A 24,452-nucleotide genomic window follows, 5' to 3' on the forward strand; every position below is an offset into this window, starting at 1 on the left:
GTGGGGTCTTGGAAAGCTCAGAGTAGGGGGGGGCACACTGACATAAGGAATGTTAGATTAATTTGAAGCAAGTCCGAAACGCTAAAAGAAAATGAGTAATAGGACGCGCTTTTTGTCTGTCGTGCATTCTCCTCGAGTTCCCACACTCCCGAGTGTGTGTGTGTGGGGTAAAGCTGTGGAGAGTGGTAGTGGAGCGGTTAGCGCGCTGTGCTACGAACCTGGCGACTCATGTTCGATTCACGGCCATAATCAGTGACGATTGTCTAAACCAGTCCTGGGCCTCCCCTAGGTCGACTCAGCCTGAAATTAGTGCCTGGTGTGGTGTGTAAACATCGCTACTGGGGAGACAAAGGCGGCTGGGCATGGTACTGGCCACCCACCCCCTCGTGTGCCGTTCTGGCCTTCATGGGTGGTATTTAATAGCACTTGCCCCAACAGTCTGTTCAGGCTATACGGGGGATCTTTGTCTTTTTGGGGGGAAAGGCTGTGATGCCATTGCTGAATTTGTGCTTGTTTTAGCACGAGTATCTTCTTCTTGCTGGACTAGACTTGACTCGTTCTGACGTGACTGTAACTTGCTCTTGCAATTAATCTCATAATAGGTTGCTGTTTTTATATTTCACGAATAACTCAACGGACATGTTCTGTTATTTTTTGTATTTTTTTGCATTTAAAGATACGACTTCGTAATTAACCGACCAATAGGTGCATTTTTTTCTTTGTACAGTGTGTACATACAGCGTGTGTATACAATGCTCACGGTTAAAAGATTTATTGACTGATTTAGTAAATTTAATAATTCACTTAATTAATTGTCTTCCGTTCAATTCCAAAAAAAATCTATGCAATTGTTAACCCAGCAAATGTTCTTAAGGACCTTCTGAATTAACACGTCTGCCGGGAGCATTTCAAACGAGACCGATCTTCATTCAAATCAAATGATGCCATTTTTACCTTCGTGTTACAATTTTACCTGATGACGTTTATTCTCCCGTCTTGAATAAAACCCTATAACCCATGAACATTATTTATATTTTACCAGGTAAGGCCCACTGAGCAATGTGGCTATTTTTCAGAAGTGACCTGGCCACAAATTATCGCTCAACGAAGTGGCTTATCACGTGGACATTTATAACAGCCAAATACTCTAAACGCATGTTTCTAAATGTGGAGGGAAAAACCGGAGGACCCGGAGAGAAATCCACACGACCACGGGGAGAGAGAACATGCCATCTCCAAATTTACAGGTGTCAGGGTCGGGATCGAACCCACGACGTCCTGTATATCAGGCGAGGTAGTTTCCATCTCTCCACCGTGGCGCCCAAGTATTGAATGGCACCTTCACCAAACGCGACTCCAATGTTATAAGAAGAGTAAAATATTTTTAATTTTGAAAGGGTAGCGGTTGAGCGAGATGGTCTGTCTTGTCTGCGCTTGTTCCCTTGCCAGGGGGCTGGGAGTGCAACCTGTGAGTGAGTGTGCGGTCGTTTGGCTTGACGCTTCAACGATGAACATGCGACTGCTCCTCCTGACATGTTTAATGCTGTGTACTCAGTGTCCCAGAGCGCTTTTCCTTTCCAAATGAATACGTTGGCATATGTGTCAGACAGTTGAGGGAGGGGGGTGGGTAGGGGGTTGGGGGGGGTGTGGAGGTGAGGGGGGGCATTCAGAGCTCCGGTTCCTATGTGCGCACTCTGTCGGGTTAAGTCAAATTAGCACGCTGCTTCAAATGCCTGCCTGTTTTAATTGCATAATGTGTTTTGCAGTGGAGATCCGCGTTCGAAGGTGAACAGTAGCATCCCTGCAGAGTTTATTTGAAGTATAGAGTTAACACAAGCATCGTAGTGCTTGTGGAGTTAACGTATACACTGATAACATTTTCATTGCAAAATGTGGGTGCATTGTTCGACCTGTGTTAGAAATTTATTTTTTGAATGTTGTGCAGTAACATTATTGTAGAGTTACATAGTTTATACACGTGTACATGGATAAAATATTCAGACATTTAAATATATACACAATAACAATAATCATTTATAGCTCTTTGTCAATAAACTGCTGGGCGAAGGCTTCACCGTGCCTTTTGCTCGTGGGGAGGGGGGGTTGTTTGACCATACTTCACCACACGTGGGCGGTGTGGATCTGCGAAGGGTGGTCTACCCCAAGGCTGGTCACAGATGTCAACCGCTTGAGCGTGTTTCTGTCGTGATGGTTTTATCATCATTTACAGATTTTGTTCGGATGTGAGTTGCCACTGATGTTGGCCGTGTTCCGGTAATTAAACTCGCTGGGTTCATCATACTCTGATAATATATGCATTGTCTTTGAAACTGATTGGTCCACACTAGAGACAGCTTTCTTTCGAGCCTCATCTCAAACGGTGTTAGACTAGGCTCATTTGCCGTCCTCTGGTCAAACACCGTTTGAGACGAGGCTCGAAAGAAAGCTGTCTCTGGTGTGGACCAATCAGTTTCAAAGACAATCCATATGTTAGCAGAGTATATTTTTTGTTTTCATTCTGACCACAAGTATTGTGGTTAATGCAGACATGATTCCTTGTAAAAGGTTTTATTTTGGTGTTTGAACATCTTAACACCTGTTTTGTTGCCAGAAAAAAGGGGAAAACCTCTTCTCATATTTTGGTACTGGCAAGGAGGTCCCATGATGTAAATCTTTGTTCATTTAGCAGTGCACACAAGCCCTGTCCACAAGGCTCGTTGAGAACTTGGCTTTGACTCTGGGTTGCAGTCGTCCATTCTGATTTATCCCAGCACTCGAGTCCAGTGCATGCATGGTCACAGCCCAATCACCAATGACTGCAAGAAAAGACAAAGATTCCTCCGTATAGCCTTAACAGACTGTTGGGGCAAGTGCTATTCGCGAATAGCACCTATGAAGGCTGGCACGGCACACGAGGGGGTGGGTGGCCAGCACCGCACTCGGCCGCCTTTGTCTCCCCCCAGTGGCAATGTTTACACATTACACCGGGTATCTTATTTTGAGGATGAATCGACCTAGGTGAAGCCCTGGACATTAAGTTTGAATTTAACTTGGGTAAATTACAGCTAAAAACCATTGATTTTACTGCCATGTGGCGGACATTTCTCTGCCATTTCCTTCTGCGTGATATTTTCTGCCATGCAGGGCGAATCTAACTCATTACGCAATTGGATTAAAATTATTTGGAGAAAATTTTATTATGTAAACGCACACATACAAACCAACCACTGATGACTAATAGGGAATGTTCATTTATGTGGGCGGGGTGAACAGAATGATCTAAGGGGCATAGTTTAGGGTGTAAGATGTAACTACCTCCTTCCCCCGCACCTCCGATTAGCACACTTGGCTGCGTACGGTGGGAAAAAAGTTCAACATACATACATAATTTGCCTGGTATACAGGAGGTTAAGAGTTCGATCCCCATCCTGACGCCTGCTGCTGTATATTTGGAGTTTGCGTGTCTCTCTCCCCATGGCCGTGTGGATTTTTCTCCGGGTCCTCCGATTTTTCCCTCCACATTTAGAAACATGTGTTTCGAGTAATTGGCTGCTATAAATTTCCACGCGATAACCCTCTTTGTTGGGCGATCATCTGTGGCTAGGTCCCTTCTGCTATATAGCTCACTTTAGTAGGTACATTACAAAACTGTGCATCAACAATAAGTTATAATCTTTAAATCTCCACACACACCTGGTGCTTATAATTGTATCTGATTATAAGTTACGCATAGACATGCCCACCAATAAATGTGCATAGTTTTTATTATTCAACTTGTGCAACAGCCAACAATGTGTGACTGCAGCAGACGGTGTAAATGGTGTAGACGGCTGGGTCACCTATGTTATCCATGAAACAGTACGGTCACGTGCCACAGATGCATTGCGTATTTCAAAAACAGTTAATCTTTAAAAAAGAAATGCAGCCTAGCTGGCTTTCATAACCTGCTTCAATAGTGCCTGGATGTTTGTGTCATATGCTGTGGGTCAAAAGCAAAGCGGTTTACAACAACAACAAAATCTTAAGTAAAGACTTCGTGCGGTGTCGTTTGTACACTCGCGTAACTGGAGTCGAGTGCTTAATTTCACGCCACAACATTGTCCACGGAGGCTGTTGCAGGAGTTATTTTGGCACCATCACATCGCGACACGGCTCACTCATTGCAGAGGTTCGTGCGGTTCAAATTCAGTGGCCGACACGATTAATGCTGCAGCGTGCGTATTCACCCTAAAATGCACGATGTCAGCTTCACAGTGAATGTTAAAGATCGTCTGATTTAATTCGCAAGAATAGTCCATTGTGTGCCAGTGTTATTTTCTACATTTGCCACACTTGAGCAAATTAAACCACAAATTACTCAATTGGAATCTACATAGCAATCGTCACGACCTACACCGAACACATAACAGGACTTGATGCTCAGTGATGTGTTCCTGGATAAAAAATCACAAAAATAGTAATCATAAAAATAAGATCCCTCTTTCCTTATTCAAACGAAAATCACACTGACAAGAATGTGCGAGCTCATGCGTCAAATTAATATGAACCCCTTGCCCCTCCCCCTTTTTTACCTATATAACCTCTTACCACGGCAACTCTCTCCAACTTCAGCAAAAAAAATTATTGCTGTGGTTTTCCCACCTGATGATGGTTGCTTGTGTTGCAATCGAAACGTCGTGATTTCTTTTATTTTATACCTACGTGATTTTACCGAAAGAACCAAAGGGTAATATGAACCTGTTCTTTGAATTCTAGGAATATTTAGGGCGCAATAGTGTAGGATTACTATGGATCGGCAATGCCTTAAACCCATAACCCATACTCCACGCCAGTCCGGCAGTATTCTGGGAGACAAACCGAACCCTGGCTTGCGTGCTGTGCGCCCGCACAACCCTTGCTCTCTTGACAGGCTGAAGGAGATGGAGAAGTTGACCGTCCTCATTCGGCCGTACCGCGACAGCAGAAACTGGCTGGACGGCTGGCTGGACGGCGCGTTGGTCAAGCAGCAGCAGCTGGAGGCCTTTCAGCCGTCCAACAGCCAAGAGCTCACGGAGCAGCTCACGCAGCAGAAGGTGTGAGCGGCCGCATGTGGGGGTTCCCCCCCCCCCGCGCGAATGGCCTCTACGGGCTGCCCGAAGCGTTCTCGGGTTACGCCGGGCCGGTGCGTTTGCCACGACGTCCGACGGTTCTCTCCGTGTGCTCGGCAACTTTCCGAGCGGAAGAGACGGCGGTCTTCGCATTGCTAAATGTCGTTGTGTTGTTTTGTTGTCGTCACGTTCTTACCCCGTGCCCCGACTGGACATCTGTGGAAAAAGAGCATTGTAGCTCATCGGATTCCTCCCGTACAAGTGCAATGTTCTCATTCTGAAAGTTAAATACCTCGGCGGCAGTAGATGTCGTCCCAGTCCCGCCCAGTAGCAATCACAAATTAACCTCCAAGTTAAAATGTCAAAATCATCTAAATTATACATCTTGCGTGTAATTTTGAAGGTACAATAATTCTATAGAGCTCATTCATGGAATTAACTGGCCGTATGACACGTGAATGCAACTGAATCATTTACCTTCATCATCCCAGCGTGGATGAAAAAGTTAGTATGTCTGAGTGTAACCGAAACCATGGCATGTTATTAGCATTTCTCCCACATCAAGAAAAAGGTGGACAAATTATAATGTTTACCTGCCTAACCTCAGCAGTGACAAAACTCAGCACTGGTTTTGACATTCGTTGTCTCATTAGCAGACTTTGGCCTTCTTGATCCAGTGCTGGTGAACTGCCAGATACATTATTGGCAAACACTTTTACTACTACAACATGTGTCCTAGTTCGACATAATACATTACACAAATTAATTGTTAGCATTGTGGTGGAGGATATGAGTCATGCAATACATAAGCAGACAATATTCCTTCTTCACATATGTCCCTCTACAGATTATGTTTTATGTGTAGGGACAGATATTATTTTTTGTACTATTCTCAAATCTAGGATTGGATTACCTGGAAAATACTGGTTGTCCTGCTCATGATATAAATCCTATATCACTTAGATAAAAAATATTCACAAGAATTTAAGTATAAGTTCCAATGAACTATCTGCAACAATGATAAGTATTTTATCTATAGATCCCTATATATATTATTGAATCATCACAATAACACTGCAGTGATGTAAAATGTCCCCGCTTATTCTTTGAAGGATTTTCACATGGCTGTTTTTTGTTATGGCATCGATGCAGATATTGGTGAGTGAAATTGAAGTCAACAAGCCCAAAGTCGACGATTGTCGTGAATTCTCAGAGCGCTGCGTGGACATGGTGAAGGTATGTCTGCCACGACCTTGTCTGTCAAGGCTATTGCTTGTGTCTGGGGCGCCGCGGTGTCGAGATGTTAACTACCTCGCCTGGTATGCAGGAGGTCATGGGTTCGATCCCGACCCTGACGGCTGTATATTATTTAAGAATGAAACAGGAGGATTTCTCCATTAATCTGGCTGTCGCTTGATGATGCTGGTTGTAATTACGGGTGAAACGTAGTACTAAAATTGTAAATGTTGTGGGTTTACTCTCGAACACACCGGTGAGTGCTGTGCTAGTAACGAATTGGCATGTTTTGTTTACGTGACAAACTTAACTAATTGGCTGTGTCGGGTGGTGGCGGGTTTAGCGACACATCTATATTTACATGATCTAACCCTAAAAAAACCTCTACTATGGATATTTGGAGCTTGCTTGTCTCTCTCTCTCTCCCCGTGGTTGTGTGGATTTTGCTTTGGGTTTTCCGGTTTTTTCCTCCATTTAGAATCAGCATGCGTTTATATTACTTGTCTGCGATAAGTTTCCACGTGATAAGCCACTTTGTTGAGCTATAATTTGTGGCCAGGTCGCTTCTGAAAAATAGTATATAGCTCAGTAGGCCATACCTGGTAAAATAAAATAAAACGTATTGTTTAAAAGTAAAAAAAATTGTATAACTGTCACCAGCTCGGAATGTAGTTTTCACATCAAACGTTCCATACTCAAGTGCGTTCACATGTCTTAAAGAACAAACAATTGTAGACCTGTGGCCTGTAATATAGGGCATGAACGTTAGAAGCATGCTTTATCTTTAATTGGGAACACATCGGTCACATTACTACTTGCTACTTAACGGCATCATCCCATTCAGTCATGCAATATGATCATTTGCGATGTTAACTTTGGAGTCTTGGATTACGTGGGTTTGCTTTATCATGTCTGTACTGGTTGGCAGTGTGTGTGTCAGTATGAGGTTGTCTCGGAGCAGTGAAATCTAAGGATCGGGAATGTATAGGCTGCCTAAATAGCTCACGAAGTCAACGTGCATTACGTCACTTCTCATTTCAACAATTCCTATGCCCTGGCTGTAGTCCAACCAAGGGGGACCCCGGGTGGCAGCTGTCCCTGTGTCATGCAAGGCGATTGCAGAACGAGTCTGCAGGTGTATGTATGTTGAACTTCTTTCATATTGTACGCAGCCAACCTTGATAATCGGAGGTGCGGAGCAAGGACAACAAACAAAACACAACAATTTGTTCTAAAGAAACGAGTTTTCAATCTATATTTAAACTTGCATAGCTTCAGTGAGAACACCTGCAGAAAAAGACCAACAGATGTCGAAAGACGCTCTACACATTTTAACATCAGAAGTAGAACATGCAATCAAAACAGCTAAGCCAGGCAAAGCGTGTGGGCCCGACACAATCCATGTAGAATTGCTCAAACTATTAGACAGCAACAACATACGACAACTGACTAATTGGTACAATCAAATATACAATGGCAATGAAATTCCATCCGACTGGCTACAATCCATCTTTGTGGCCATACCAAAGAAAGCAACAAGCCGGAAATGCGAAGACTACAGACTGATAAGCTTGATGAGCCACATGCTGAAAGTCTTCCTGAAGGTGATCCAACAGCGCATATGCTCCACATGCGAAAATGCATTGAAGAACACACAGTTTGGCTTCTGCAAAGGACTAGGCACAAGAGAAGCAATCTTCTGTCTACAGATACTACTACAGCGATTCTACGAACATCAGAAAGAAGTGTACATCTGCTTCATAGATTACGAGAAAGCCTTTGACTCAGTAGACCACGACCGACTAACAGCTCTATTAAAACAACTGGGACTACAGTGATCCCTCGTTTATCGCGGTTAATGGGGACCGGAACCCCTTGCGATAGGTGAAAATCCGCGAAGTAGGATTGGCCCCCTAGGAATTTCCGTATATGTGTGTGGGTACCAAAATGTTTAAAATATGTATATTTATACTTTATATATATATTTTACTTAAATATATTTAATTATAAAACCTTAATATTATACATTTACTCTCTCTCTCTCTCTCATACGATACGTATTATGGTGTTCTACACTCACCAATGACAGTAGTATCTTGAGACTTGACTCCAGTAATGACGACGACGACGATGACAATGACGACGATGACAGACCTGTGCAGTTCGATGAATGTGATGATGAATGATGATGATAGTGTTACTGCACAGGTATAATGAGGCCTTTAAATCAGTTTGAAAAATCCGCGATGCACTGAGGCTGCGAAACTTGAACCGCGAAGTGGCGAGGGATTACTGTAGATAAAAACGACATCAACTTCATCATTGCTATTTATTGTAAGCAAACGGCCCAACTCCGATATGACAACGAATTGACAGACCCAACACCAATACAAAAAGGTGTACGACAAGGCTGCCCACTGTCACCGAGTCTTTTCAACATCTACTCGGAGCAGATTTTTGATCGAACACTAGCAGATAAAAACATTGGTATTAAAGTCAATGGACAATACATCAACAACATCAGGTATGCCGACGACACTGCACTGCTGGCCGATTCGGAACAAGATCTACAACAAATCTTGGACGTGGTTGCCGCAGAGAGTCAAATATGGGGCTTACGAATTAACAAAAAGAAAACAAAGGTTATGAAGGTCAACCGAACTACAAGCGAAATAACAATCAAGCTGGGCAGCAAAAAAGTTGGAACAAGTACACCGATTTAAATATCTTGGTGTAATCATTGACGATCAGTTGAACCATGAAGTCGAAATCAAGAGCAGAATCGAACAAGCAAGGCAAGCATTTATTAAATGGAAAACACTCCTTGCAGACCACAACTTGAGTACATCACTGAAACTTCGCACACTGAAATGCTACATCTGGTCAATTTTGCTGTACGGAGTAGAGACGTGGACACTGACATCAACAGCAACAAAAAGGCTCGAAGCTTTTTCGAAATGTGGCTGTATCGAAGAATGCTGAAAATCCCATGGACAGCCAAAACCACCAATACACAAGTTCTGCAAGATATGGGCACTGACAGGCAACTGCTGAAGACCATCATTAGCAGGAAGTGTTACTACCTAGGCCACATTGCCCGAAACGACCACAAATACCAGCTATTAAAGCAAATCCTGGAAGGAAAAATCGAAGGGAAAAAACGACCAGGACAGCCAAAAACGACATGGCTCAGTAACATCAAAACATGGCTACAATTAACAACAGCACAAACTCTACACGCCGTGCTAGACCGGGACCAATATCATCGTGAAGTCGCACACGCCGTTAGGCAGCACTAAAGAAGAAGAAGCTTCAGTGGCTTCCTAATATCGGAAGGAAGAGCGTTCCAGACGGCCGCAGAAGCGCATCTGAAAGCGCACGATGCAGGGACCGTTTTGTTTGATGGCTAGCCAAAAGCCGCTGCTGTAAGGATGACCACAGATGGGCATTAGTGTTACAGGATGGTGGTAATGTTGCTGGGTCTCTTTAGTGTTACAGGATGGTGCTAATGTTGCTGCCTGTATTTGTAGTGCTACAGGATGGTGTTAATGTTGCTGCCTGTATTTGTAGTGCTACAGGATGGTGCTAATGTTGCTGCCTGTATTTGTAGTGCTACAGGATGGTGCTAATGTTGCTGCGTGTCTTATCCCCAGTTAGTTTCGTGCGCCGGTGTGAATCGTCAAATGGATTTTTGTCACTCTCAAGTGCTCAGGCGAGTCCCTTCCCCCGTTGCCCCGCATTGCATGCAGGATTACGAAGACCACCTTCAGAACTACCGACTGTGGGTGGAGAAGTTCCACTCTTCTACCATTACGCCCCGAGAACAGACCTCCCTCTCCGACACCGTCACCAAGGAGGTGCGTGCGTGCGCGCGTGCGCAAACCGTGCACACGTGGTGGTGGGGGCGCCAATGCGGCTGGTTCGCGCTCTGCGCTGCGCTACCCAGCGAAACGGCATTCGCTCACGGCCAACATCGGTGACGGTTGTCTGAATCGATCCCTGGGCATTCAGTTGAGGTCGATTCAGCATTCAAATGAGTTCCTGGTGCAGTGTGTAAAACATTAGCGCTGGGGAGACAAAGGAAGCCGGGCGTGGTGATTGCCACACCACCCCCTCGTGTGCCGTGCCGGCCTTCACGGGTGCTCACTAAGGCCACTTGCCCCAACAGTGTTAGAGGCTGTACAGGGGATCTCTGTCTTTGCACACATGCACCTCGATGGTACTGAGGGCCAAATCACAGTGAATTCACCTGCTCGATTTCTAAGCAGGTCTGAGCCTGGTTAACACATCAATAGGATCATGATTGGAAATGCCAGATGTTGCAGGCTTTAGGGTTTGCTGGTCAGTGTGGGTTGATGAAGGTGGGGAGCATAGATGTGAGAGCATGGTACAGTACAACGTTATATTGTTATGCACTCCATACACTTTAGTCCCACAGCAGCCTATATAGTACCTGTTTTATGCATGGTTATTTCCATTACAAGCAATATCCAGGCTCACGTATGCCTAGTTTCCAAGGTTTGATGATAGCAGGCGTGTTCGGGTGATACTTTTTGAAAATGTATTTTGAAATCGGAAGGGACGTGTGGTGACTCGATGAAAAGTTAATGTGTCAAAAACAAAACAAAACTATATCAACGTTATCCACTTAAATTGCAAAGTTTTTAAAAGGAATTTTGTATTACGCAATTACTAATTTGGATGTCATTCAAATGTTCTTTTTCCAAGAGGCGCTCACGTAACTTTTGCTCCCTCTCGAGAGCTGTGTTGTGACTCTAAATCCGTTTGCCGTCACCTCCGCGTACCCAGTACATGGACATTTACACGCGCTACACGGAGCTTCTCAACAAGACGAGCAACTACATCCGCCTCATCAACAGCAAGTCTGGCCAGTTCAAGGACAAAGAGGTAACGCTGACGTCACACAAACACACGCACGTTCCATTCTCACCTCCGATTAGCACGCTTGGCTATGTTACGGTGCAAAGGAAGTTCGACATGCATGCAAAAAGAGGAAGACAAGTGACAATGGGAGTTTAGAAACTGTGTTACTAAACTAAACTATAAACTTTTTTTTATTTTACCAGGTAAGGCCCACCAAGCTATATAGCTGTTTTTCAGAAGCGACCTGGCCTTATCACGTGGAAATTTATAGCAACCGCATGCTCCAAAAGGTATGGGTGCAGCCCTGCAATATCATGCTTATGCCACTACTGGCAGTGGGGCCTCCACCAAAGAGAGCTCCAGAGAGACCGTTTAAAGAGTGTTTGGGGCTACACTGCCAATTTGAGCAGATGTCTTGGAAATAGGGTGTAAGTATACCCACACTTTACCCCACCATACGTGACCTGCCGATCGAATATCTGCGATGTACCAATTTTATACTGCAGGGTGGAAAGAGGCGGCAGGGTTTAAGGAACTCAAAACCATCGTTTCAGCTGTCGCGCCGGGAGACCGAACGCTGTGAGGCGGCGCGCTCACGATTACACCGTGGCGGCATCCCAATTGACAACCTCGTATAATTCGCTTGCGCAAGATGATTGCGGGCTAGGTAGGCTCCCTCTCGATCAGCAAAACTTGACTGTGCTGTGTTTGTCAGTTTTCTCGGGGAGCCAGTGACCTGGAGATGGCTCTCAAGAGGCTGCTGGACTCGTTGAGGCAGAAGTACTCTGTGGACAAATTCACCACCATTCCCCGGCTTGAAGCTCTCATTCAGGATTCAGTGGTGAGCGTTTTCTCAAGAGTGTGTGGGTGTTTGGCACAATGCCCGACGTTTCACTCCCAATACCTGGGAGCTTCTTCAGCAACTGACTGGAGCAACTCATTCTTTCCGTCGATTACACAGCATTGCTGGCTGATGCTTTTATTGAGGGACTGTGTTATCTTTGTGTGGTCTGGAACTGATTAATTGTTGGTTTTGCTGCCTTGCCCAATCTTGATAAATAATGAATGTACTATTTAATCATATTTCATATCTCGCTTACCATTTTCTCTATGTTTGTACTCCGATAGTTAAAAAAAGAAAATTCTGTTGTAACTTGCTGATCCGTCCATACTTGACATCTGTGAGAAAGAGCTTCATAGCTCATGGGATTCATCCAGTCGAAATACAAATTCTGATTCTGCTGGTGATTGTTGTTATTAGCTTCGTCACTTGTGACTTTTTATAATTAGGTTTTAGCCCTCTCTGTGCCCGATGAGAGCATTGCATGTGTGTTTGCGCGCTCCTTGTTGTAGATCGTAAAGGAAGAGATTGCAAAGTATAAGCAGCCTGTGTACGACATATCATCCAAGGCCACCACTGCAGATCAGAAGGATTCTGCAGACAGGTAAAAAAACACGTGCATTGATTTTTTACAATATTTGCAAAAAAATATTCACCGCTACGTAAGAAAATGTAAATACAAATACCTGAGGATTTGTGGACTTTAAGGGAGCTTGTGTGTGTGTGTGCATTTTAATGCCAACTGTAATTTTCGTTTTTTTTTTAGTGTTCAGTTGTGAAATTATAATGCTTGTCATCGCCACAGGTTCTGTCAGGCAACATAGCCACACTGTCAAAATCATATTGGGTGTGAGCTTAAATATCATGTCAGTGTTTTAACTCAACACATTCAAATACTGTAATTATTACTAAAACAAAAAAAAACATTGCAAGCATTTTTTTAGTCTTCCAAAAATACTCAATTGTGTTCTCGCTCGCCTCTTTCATCAATGTGATCCCGGTCTGCTTTCAATAATTGTCTTAGATGTGCATACACTGGTGTTTCAAACAACACACAGGAATATGTGAAGAATGCACACACAGCCTTTTGTGCGCTATCCAAAAAAAACATCTACATTTCCTGATGAATTGAAAATATTGCATTGCACTTCTTCAGGAAGTGCTGATGATTGAAACGTATATGGTTCTCCTGCCTGATGCTATTATTATGCACTGACACTATTGTCATGCAAACCATGGCAGATGCAGATACTTGATGCCAAATAGAAAATGTTAAATCCTCTGTTGTTCGGTGACTGTGGTCACCCAGAACAAAACATGGAACATTGAACGACTCAATGTAAAATTTGAGTCATCAGCAACCATACAAAGAAGAACATTACCTTTCGATTTAAAGCTTTCTTGACTGCAGGGATTCATCTTCTTGGTTCTTTCGGTAAAGTCACGTAGAAGGGAAGTAATAAAATAATAAAAATAAAAATATTATATTATTATATAATTTTATTGTGTTTTATTTTTATTATTTTATTACTTCCCTTCTACGTGACTTTACCGAAAGAACCGAGAAGAAGAACATTACCGTTTTCATAGTCATTTAGATATTTAAACTATAAACTATTGTTTTTATATTACCAGGTTAGGCCTACTGAGCTATGTCTGTTGTATCCTCAACTCTGTCTGTTGTCGTATCCTCAAATCTTGTAACTCAATTTTAACCCACTTCCCAATGTCGTATCAACTGCAAACTTGGTATATGTATGTCATACTGATGACAGTACTATATTCTATCATTAAAAATAATATATATATATTTTAAGCAATCTTTTTTATATCTTATGTTTCGGCTTGGGTCTAATTGTCCACGCTCAACTCACGTTGGCTGTAAATCACCACGGTCCCATTATGGCAAGCTTCGGGGCCACTTCCTGGAGTCGTGGAGTTCTGCCATTACTCGTACGGTACATTTCATTAAAGCGTGTTTAAAAAAAAGTATTTTTAAATATTGCTTATTCAGAAGCGACCTGCCCAGTGGCTTATTATGTAGACATTTATAGCAGCCAAATACTCTCAACACATGTTCCTAAATGTGGAGGGGACAAACTGGAGGACCCGGAGAAAAATATACGTGACCACGGGGAGAACACGCAAACTCCAAATATACAGGCATCAGGGTTTGGATTGAACCCACTTCCTGCATGCCAGGCGAGGGAGTTTACATCTCACCACCACGCTGTTCTGTTTTCCGGTTTTGTCTCCCCAATCGCCGTTTCCTTTTTGTTCAGAACTGAGCAGCTCTACCAGACCCTGCTCAACCTGTGGCACCAGCAGCAGATCGACATGCAGAGCCTGCTGGGCTGGCTCCGACTGCAGGAGGACATCAAAACCGTTCAAGCCTGGAACCCATCCTCGGTGAGCGAACGCTGGGTGGCACTTTGCCCGTGTCCGTTCATCGAGTGGTCAGCCTGTCTCGCGTGTGGTCGCATTTGCTTGCATGCACGAGGCATGTATTCGGGTTTCACACTCACAGGAAGTGCGGTGAATCGACTCGATTTGCGGTCGTTATTCGATTCAGGAATGAAATCCTTTTTTCATCTCGGATTATAGTTTGTTCAATTGACTTGGATCTTAACATGTATTGCCCTCTTTGTCAATCCTCTGCTGGAGGAGGGCCATAATTCACCAATCAGCTGCCAGCACCGGTTGATTAAGGTGAAATACTTAGACTTGAGAGTGCAGTACAGTACAACAATGTATATTTCTGGACTGCCGGCAGCTGCGGTCAATGCGCTACTGCTGGGCCATGTCACTTGCAACATTTATGCATGCGTGTGAGGAGCGATAATGCAGCGGTTAGCGTGCTTCACTACAAACCCGACAACATAAGTTTGATTCCTGCTCATGGCCACCAACACCAGTGAAGGATATCTGCACCGGTCCTGGGGCCTTCCCTAGGTGGACTCAGCCTCAAATGAGAACCGGGTACGATGTGTAAACATCACCACTGGCGAGATTAAGGCGGCTAGGCGTGGTGCTTGACCACACCACCACCCCGTGTCCCAAGTGCTGGCCTTCATAGGTGCACGCGAATGGCAATCGCCCCGAAAGATCTTAATTCTTTCGCCTTTTTTTTTGCGCGTATTCACGGGCCGCGACGCTGTCGTGCCGCCAGTTCGAACAGCTCGGCCTAGAGGAGCACCGGGGCACCATGCGCAACCTGGACGTGCATCACGAGGGCTTCCAGAAACACCTGCATGGCTCCAAGGTGCTGGGAGCCGACGACCGCTCGAGGGCCGATAGCGACATGCGCTCCTGCAAGCAGCACTACCAGATGCTGCTGGGCCAGATCGAAAAAGGTGCCACTCCTCCCCCTCCGTGTGCGCACGCAAAAAATATAATAAACGGATGCAAATGAATAAAGTGTATGGGTATATATCGATTCCTGACGATTTTTTTACATTCAAACGCAAGATTGGGAAAGGCAGCAAAAATGACAACAACAACAACAACAGTCCTAGACCACAGTAAGACAACACACAGTTCCACAGTTAGTCGATAGACTAGTTCATAGACTGACCGAGGTGTACCCATTAACACTGCAAGCTAAACAGAGGCATGGAAATTTGGGAAACTTTCAACTGCTGCGCAGGGAGATTGAACCGGCAACCTCCGGATCGCCGGTCGGGAGATTAAAGCGGGGAAGGTTACGAGTAATCGTGCAGCCCTGCAATTGCTTGCTTTTCTCATGCCACTGATGGCGGAACGACCTCCACAGGAGAGAGGCTCTAGAGAGCCCCTTCTATGGAGGGTATTTGGCCTACTCTTCCACATTTGTTTTCAGAATAATTCAGAATCTTTTATTTATACTGGAAGAATCTGATGAGCTATCAAGCTCTTCTTCACAGATGTCCAGTAGGGGCGGGTCAGAAAGTTGCAACAATACAAAGACCGATAGGAGTGCAGAGTATAGGAAGGGTAAACAAGTTACACACAAAGAAAATAAATAAAGGATATAAGTGCAAATTGCAAAAGTATATCAATTCCGGCCAATTTGGTAAATCAAACAGTAAGTGGAAGCTTGGGCAAGGCAGCAAAAAGAACAAAAGCAACAACAGTCCTAGAAGACAGCAAGGCAACAATGCACAGTACCCATTAACAACGCAAGCCGGACAGAGGGTTTACTCTCCTACACCTGTTGTGCATTGGAGAGTAAACCCACAACGTTTACAATTTGAGCACGTCGTTTCACCGTTGATTACAACGGCCAGCTTCATCACAATGAGGGAAAACGTCGGACTCAAATTGTATGCTGAAGCAGTAACTGATTGCACGTTCTGTTTACGCGACAATACTTTACTCATTGGTTGCGTTGGCGGACCGTGGGTTAACGACACATTTATACATTATCGAGGTGTTTTAGGTTAGGTCCCACATATATTAATGTGTCGTGAAACCCGCAACCACCCGACAGCCAATTATGTCAACAAAATATGCCAATTCGTCACTAGTTCAGCACACTGGTGTGACCAACTTTACTAACTGGCTGTGTCAGGTGGTGGCGGGTTTAACGGCACATTAACATTTACGTGATTTAACCCCAAAACAACTCTTGCTATGGAAAATAAAAGAAAAAACCAACAAAAGAAAAACCTTTACTGTGAATAATACTGGTCGTGAAATGCTTGTTATAGCATGTTAAACAATCCTGCTACCGACCTCATTTTCTACCCAAGGGAAACAAGACGACTCGGCCTGCCAGGGCAATATGGGCAGCCTGCAGCGTATTCTGCAGCTGCTGGAGAATTACGCGGAGCAGACGCTGCCCAAGGTCCGCACGCCGCTCGGTCACGACCCAGAGGGAGACCTCCGCCAGCGCACCGGAGACCAGGAGGTAGGGGAGGGGCACCCCCTCGCACTCCCACACCGATCGCAGCGCAACGCCCGGCTGTCGATTCTTCGCCGGCGACTCCCTCGCGGTCGCAGTCCGGACGTGTCTACGCCACTCGTTCATCGCGCTCAGTCGGCGGAGGGCCGTCGCGCCGAAGGCGTGACCTCTTGCGACGGTGTTCGCGTAAACTGTTCTCGCTGCCGTACACCGGTGTAGCGAGCGATTTGTTTGATCCACGGATCACGGAGGGCGACCACGGGGGTGGCGCCATCCCTCTGTGCGTCGTGGTCCGCTTTGAACGTCGATCGCCAACTGAATTGCGTAATTTACTGGAGTTTGCACGTCAAGACGGGCGACGTGTCCACAGAGTGACGGCTGTCTCCCTCGAACTAAGCTCTTGAGCGTATATATATATACGTATATCCGCATCTGTTTCCGCATTGGCACAAGAGTCGCCCTCTTTCTGTTTCATGTTTTTTGGAAATCAATTGCAATTGTACCACGATCAGTCGAAAAATAATTTGCCCCAGCCGACTTGTGCTTCAGGGAATTTGTTACGGAATGTTGATTGGTGTTTACGGGATATTTTTGTGATTTCTCATATGACACGCAGTTGGGTTTGTTTGCTCTGATTTTAATTTTTTTGCTTCATTGCTGTAACTTTTTATTAGTATTTTTGCTTTTTGGTAATATTTGGTGAGCTAGGTTAATCTCGCTTATGAGACTCATCCTGGTTTCCTGAGTTCTCGCCTTGGTTAAATGCCTTAACTTGAATTTGCACGTGCAGCAATCCCGTATTCTCTGGATAATAAGAAACAAAAATTGGTTGTGGCTTTTTATAATCGAAACATCTGGCAGTTCACCAGCATTGGTTCAAACAAGCCTGAATCTGCTGATGAGACTGCGAATGTTGAGAGTGGTCCAGAGTGTGCTCGTGTTGAACCGATGTTGCTGAATATACGCACTTCCGAAATCCATGTGGCTGATGGGATGTATAATATACTTTTATTTTTTGTGTGGTGGGTTGTAAATCATTATTTCGTATTATAATTTGTTAGGTGTTTATGTGTTCGTGTGTGACCATATTTGTATAACTTTATTGACATTTGGCATAAGTTTAGGGAGCGTCCCTCTTTCCGGAGTGTCTCACAACCCGGATAATTAATTTGGTAGCTGTTGAGCTGGGTGGTTTTTTGTCTTTTTTGTCTTTTCCCCCAAATTAAACCCAATTCTGCTATTTCTGTCATGTGATAAAAAATTTATTCAGATCTTTCGCAGAGCAATGCAGTCCTCCATGTCAGAGTATTGCCCCATGGAAGTCGATATCAAAGAACTACTTCTAACATAGCTTCAAGCGACCTCTGGTCCACAAAGGAGTGAGGAAGCACCTTTCCACCTGCCCTCCTTTAAATATGAAAATGTATTGCATGACAGTTAAACATATATTTATTAAAATTCTCAAATCTGTGCTCAAACCAAATTAAATGCAAAACCAAATTCAATGTGATGGACTTTATTTGTGCTGTTCTCGGTGACCGGGCTGAGGCCATCGCCTCACAACGCTTAAGAACCCAGTTCGATGAACGGTGCCAGCTCTGCACTCTGACCTCTGAACCACCCTGGGCCCACTCCGAGGTGGTTCTTACTCTTCATCGAAGCTGAAGGCAAAGTGCCCGTAGGCTGAGCTGGGGTCAGCCTACTGGCACTTTGGGTTTACATAAAGCCCTAAGGCTAAGCTGCAGGCTGAGTGAACAGTGAAAAAAATATATATGCATACATCTTTATTTTAACATGTAGAGGCAATTTTTGGTCATAATCGTGTTATGAACCTTTGTTTTGTTTGAAAAGGGATTTTTGTTCCATCCTGCAGAGAATCCAACTCGAGATCAAGAACCTGAAGGATGAGTTGGAACGAATTGGCCAGAACTGTGGCCCCATTCTGAACCAGGCCAACTTGGGCCCTAAACAGGCGGAACTTCGAACCACCCTCACCAACGTCAAGCAGAGGCTGGACTCTGTGGGTGACCTCTCCACTACCTGCCTTGAAGAGTGAGTGGCGAAAAGCGATGAGACACGTATCACGTACCCACCCAGTTCGGTGCTCTGACCGCTGAGCCACCTGGCCATCGTGTTCTAATGTTACTGCCTCTGCAGTCTGTCATTTTGTAAGAATGTTGAACTTCTTTCGCACCGCATGTAGCCAACTGTGCTCATCGGAGGTGCAGGAAAAGGACAACAAACTAAACGCAAATGCAGTTCTAAAATAAATTAGTTTTCAATCTAGATTTGAAAGTGCATAGCTACGGTGGCTTCCTAATTATTGGAGGGAAGAGCATTCCAGATGGCCAGCCAAAAGCCGCCGCCGCGAGAATGACAAGAGTTGGCGCGTTGATGGTTTGTGCTCCTCGATGAGATCAGCAAAGTTATTTCGGTTCATTTGTGGTAAGCACTCTGTGAGCCTTTAGTCAAGTCTCAAAGCTTTACCTCGTGATGTGTTTGTCAGTCTCAAAGCTCTACAGCCAGTGGTGCAGAATTGCAAGAAGGCCGAGACCATGGTGGGGGCTATGGAAACTCGCCTCCTCGAGGCAGACAATGTCCCCAACAGCGTGGATGAGGTGGAGTCCTTCACAAAGCTCCTCAAGGTATCCGTCAGAAAATAATCACCCGTTCAGCTGTGAGGTTTTTTGCCCTCTTGCGTTTTGTCACACTTTTTTTGATACGTCTCATTGAGGTACTGTGAATTGTTGATCGTTCCGGCCAGAGGAGATGTATGGCAAATATGTAAGAAACATGTCAGGACGTGAATCTTATTTTAATACAGAACAAAAAAAAACAACCAGCTCAGGAGGTCGATACGTCATTTGTTTTATATATTTATATGAAAATATAAGTCAAATAATGTTGCAGATAATCTTATGGGGGTGGGTTATATCAATATACACAACGTCTAATATTACGGCAAATCTTCATATTTTCTGAGTTGGGAATATTTTTGTAACGTTCCCACTCCTCCGATTAACACGGTTGACTACATACGGTGCAAAAGAAATTCCAACTTACATAAATGCACACGTACAAAAAGAAATCTCTAGTTAACATACGGGACACGTACGTATGTATGTATTTTGTACATCTTTCGCACCGTACGTAGCCAACCATGGTGGTGCAAACACACCTTGAGCCTTCGGCGGGGGAGGACTTAAGCTGTCACATTTCAATGGCATTCTACTTGCGAAGAAGCGTCAACCAAAGTTTGTGATGTCATGTCAACATCGACGACGGTGTGACTTGCCATGGCTAACCAACCAACCACCCTCCCACTGTGCCCCCCGCAGCAATGGCAGAGCGAGATGTCCCAGCAGAAGGCCACGCAGACGGCGCTTGAGGGACAGGTGCAGCGCGCGAAGCTGGCCAGCGAGCGTCTGCAGCGCGGCCACAGCGAGCGCGACATCAACGTTGAGCTCTACCGCGAGCGCGTGGAGGACGCGGCCACGCGCTGGGACAACGTCCAGAACCAGATCGACAACCGGTGAGCGCTGCCGACGCCTCGCCGTCTCACCGCTTCACTGTCTCACCGACTCACCGACTCACGAACTCTCTGCCTCTCTGCCTGACCGCCTTGCTGGCTCACCGCCTCGCCAACTCGCTGCCGCCCCGCCTCACCATCTCACCGTCTCACCATCTCACTGCCTCACCATTTCACTGCCTCACCGCCTCACCATCTCACCTTGTCACTATCTCACCAACTCGCTGCCTCACCGCCTCACCGTCTCGCCGTTTTGCCTCGTCACCGCCTCACCGCCACATCCCTCGGCTGATATTAATGGCGCACTAGACGCTCGATTAATTGGTGAGAGGAGGCACTTTCATGGATAAGTACGATTCTTTTTTTGGTCGATTTAATACAGACGTAAGCAGACCTCGTGGGGATCGCACACGTGTGCTGTTGAGGTGCCTGCGTGTCCTTGGACCGATGACGATACCGTTGTTCTTATTCAGCGCCAATTACCACGTCACCTCGTTCAACAATGATGCTGCTTTACATCACGAGAAAAAGGGCCGCTGCCGTGGCGTAACGGTTGGCACGGTCCAGAGAGGTCGCCGGTTCAGTCTCCTGGCATGGCAATTAAAACAATCAGCAGATTTATTAAATACCCCCCCCAAACCCCCGCCCCACTTCTGTCCAGCCAGTGGTATTGACGGTTGCACCGCAGTTGGTCCACTGGCAGGTCGCTACCGGCAGTAGGGTAAAGCGCGGGTGCCCGTCACGTCTGGTGAGCGTAAAAGAGTAGGCCAAAGTACCTTCTTTTTCAGAAGGCGTCCCTAAAAGAGCTCCCTCCCAATTGGAGGCCCTCCCACCAGCGGTGGTGCGTGGGTGGGAAATCGCCGCACGGCTGCGTGCCGTTTAGGTTCTCCCCCCCACCTTTTTACGGATACGTGTCTTATGGTGGCCGCTGCTGCGCAGGCTGCTGGAGCTGGAGAACCTTGGCCGCTCCTTGAAGAACTACAAGCAGTCGTACGGGACACTGCAGCCGTGGGTGGAGGAGGCCACGCAGCGGCACGAGAAGGTGCAGTCCATGCAGCCCGACGGGGAGGCCGGGCTCAGTGAGCAGATCTCCCAAATCAAGGTAATTGTGAATTATATTTTAAACAGAAATAATTTTGGTTTTGTCCAGCTAAGGGCCACTAAGCTATATAGATATTTTGCAGAAGCAACCAGGCCCCAGGTGATAGCTCTACAAAAGTGGCTTATAGTGTGGAACTCTATCGTAGCCAAATACTATGAACGCTTGTTGATTCTAAATGTGAAAACCCGGATAAAAATCCACGCACTCACGGGGAGAACATGCAAGCTACAAATATACAGGCGTCAGGGTCGGGATCAAACCCACTGCCTCCTGATATCCAGGTGAGGCAGGTAACGTTTTGCTACCGTCTCCCTAGCGGCAATTTCATCATTCGTTGTAGTTGTGTAAGGCACATTTTATCTGTTGATCCCAATTGCGCCCCTTGCACCAAGCAGAGACGCACGTTATTATTTTCATGTTTTTATTACCATTCTGCTGATTTGCCCGGGTATCTCTGTCTTGAGTCCCATTACTACTTTTCAGGAGGGTGCTGCCAAGTTTTTGTAGTGGGGGGGGGGGGGCAGGGGGTCATGGTTGCTGATCCACACACTCACTCACCAACACACCTACTCACTCCGCTACTCACCCACACACTCACTCACCAACACACCCACTCACTCCATCACTCACTCACCCACACACTCACTCACCAACACACCCACTCACTCCGTCACTCACCCACACACTCGATCACCAACACACCCACTCACCCACACACTCAGTCACCAACACACCCACTCACTTCGTCACTCACCCACACACTCACTCACCAACACACGTGTAGTGACATAGAACGGTCACTACTGTGTTGGCCCGTACGAGGGCTGGGGGCCCCAAGGGGGTGCCTGGGGGGTCACGTGCTGGAGGGATCCGGACCTTCCCAGAGGTGGGGGAAGTGAGGCGTGTCCTGGGAAGGGAGGCGTGGCCTGGAGAGAGCCAGCCACGCCTGGGCGGAGCCGGCCACGCCAAAGCAGATATAAGCGTGGTGTGAACGCAGAGCAAGGCTGTTGTACTGTACTCCAAAGAGAAGATATCATCGGTCGTCAAGTCCCAAGTCGTCGTCCTGGGCCAGGCAGGCCGTTGCCTGCCTGGTCCAGTCTGTGTCGTGTTCCAGAGTGTTAGTGAGTTGAGGAAGGTGGTCACCACCTTATATACAGTGTTATATTACTTACCGTTTAATAAATAGTGTTGCCTCCAAGCTGCGTGTGTGTGCACCTAATTCGAACCCATTACACACGCACTCACTCCGGCACTCACCCACACACTCAGTCACCAACACACCCACTCACCCAATCACGCACTCACTCCGTCACTCACCCACACACTCACTCACCAACACACCCACTCACTCCGTCACTCACCCACACACTCACTCACCAACACACCCACTCACTCCGTCACTCACCCACACACTCACTCACCAACACACGCACTCACTCCGGCACTCACCCACACACTCAGTCACCAACACACCTATTCACTCAATCACGCACTCACTCCGTCACTCACCCACACACTCACTCACCAACACACCCACTCACTCCATCACTCACCCACACACTCAGTCACCAACACACCCACTCACCCAATCACGCACTCACTCCATCACTCACCCACACACTCACTCACCAACACACCCACTCACTCCATCACTCACCCACACACTCACTCACCAACACACCCACTCCGTCACTCACCCACACACTCAGTCACCAAAACACCCACTCACCCAATCACGCACTCACTCCGTCACTCACCCACACACTCACTCACCAACACACCCACTCACCCAATCACACACTCACTCCATCACTCACCCACACACTCACTCACCAACACACCCAATCACTCACACACTCAGTCACCAAAACACCCACTCACCCAATCACGCACTCACTCCGTCACTCACCCACACACTCAGTCACCAAAACACCCACTCACCCAATCATGCACTCACTCCGTCACTCACCCACACACTCACTCACCAACACACCCATTCACCCAATCACGCACTCACTCCGTCACTCACCCACACACTCAGTCACCAACACACCCAATCACCCAATCAACCCACTCACTCCGTCACTCACCCACACACTCACCAACACACCTACTCACCCAATCAACCCACTCACTCTGTCACTCACCCACACACTCAGTCACCAACACAAAAACTCACGCAATCACCCACTCTGTCGCTCAGTCACCAAACACACCCACTCACCCAATCACCCACACACTCAGTCACCAACACACTCACTCACCCACACACTCAGTCACCTACTCACCCACTCACCCACCACACTGCAGGTCACCTCGCTTCTGTCTCTGCTTCTTTCCTCGCACTGCTCCACTTTAAAATGTCCTCCCATCATCGTCGCTTTTCCCCAAGTTATTTTAACCTTGCTCTATTACCCACTGTTGTCTAATGCTACGGAGACATCACGTGTTCTGTAAACAAATGTGTTCCTATAAGGGGTACACCATACTGTATATGAACCTAACAGTGATGCGGTTTGTCTAGCTCTACACAGTTATGCATTTATGTTTAGTTTGGTACTGTTTTATAGAGGCTTCATAAAGTTAAAATGTGCGACACTGCAAATATAATACATTCGTTTTTATACAATACTGTTTTGCCAGTGACAACATCCCCCATCATCTAGTGAGAGAGCTCTTACCAATTACATCTGATAAACAATCAATTTAGCAAGCTTGACTGCTGATGAGGCTTGCTTACAGCAATACTGCAGGGTCATCTAAAACTACAACTCCAATGTATTCTGGTAGAACACACGGAATCCACTCAGCTATCCCTGATGTCATGGAATGTCTCGCACATTTTAAAATAACATTTTGCCTGTTGTTTTTTTTTAAATGCTTTACAAAAA

The 24,452-nt window shown here is 46.0% G+C and overlaps 1 protein-coding gene across 2 annotated transcripts in view; it reads left to right on the forward strand.

Moving 5' to 3' along the window:
* The window catches only part of LOC144722272 (uncharacterized), a 123,370-nt gene that overhangs the window by 51,996 nt on the left and 46,922 nt on the right, over positions 1 to 24,452 (forward strand). For both annotated transcript variants that reach the window (XM_078600367.1, XM_078600368.1), the window contains exons 20-32: positions 4,910 to 5,072; positions 6,240 to 6,323; positions 10,073 to 10,180; positions 11,133 to 11,231; positions 11,923 to 12,048; positions 12,561 to 12,652; positions 14,331 to 14,457; positions 15,218 to 15,401; positions 16,779 to 16,936; positions 18,804 to 18,982; positions 19,437 to 19,575; positions 20,269 to 20,462; positions 21,399 to 21,561. In XM_078600367.1, the coding sequence (XP_078456493.1) occupies positions 4,910 to 5,072; positions 6,240 to 6,323; positions 10,073 to 10,180; positions 11,133 to 11,231; positions 11,923 to 12,048; positions 12,561 to 12,652; positions 14,331 to 14,457; positions 15,218 to 15,401; positions 16,779 to 16,936; positions 18,804 to 18,982; positions 19,437 to 19,575; positions 20,269 to 20,462; positions 21,399 to 21,561 (1,816 nt within the window). The remainder of the gene's footprint in view (positions 1 to 4,909; positions 5,073 to 6,239; positions 6,324 to 10,072; positions 10,181 to 11,132; positions 11,232 to 11,922; positions 12,049 to 12,560; positions 12,653 to 14,330; positions 14,458 to 15,217; positions 15,402 to 16,778; positions 16,937 to 18,803; positions 18,983 to 19,436; positions 19,576 to 20,268; positions 20,463 to 21,398; positions 21,562 to 24,452) is intronic.

The sequence above is a fragment of the Lampetra planeri genome, chromosome 14 (genome assembly GCF_965212315.1).
Source record: "Lampetra planeri chromosome 14, kcLamPlan1.2.h2, whole genome shotgun sequence".
Classification (NCBI taxonomy): domain Eukaryota; kingdom Metazoa; phylum Chordata; class Hyperoartia; order Petromyzontiformes; family Petromyzontidae; genus Lampetra; species Lampetra planeri.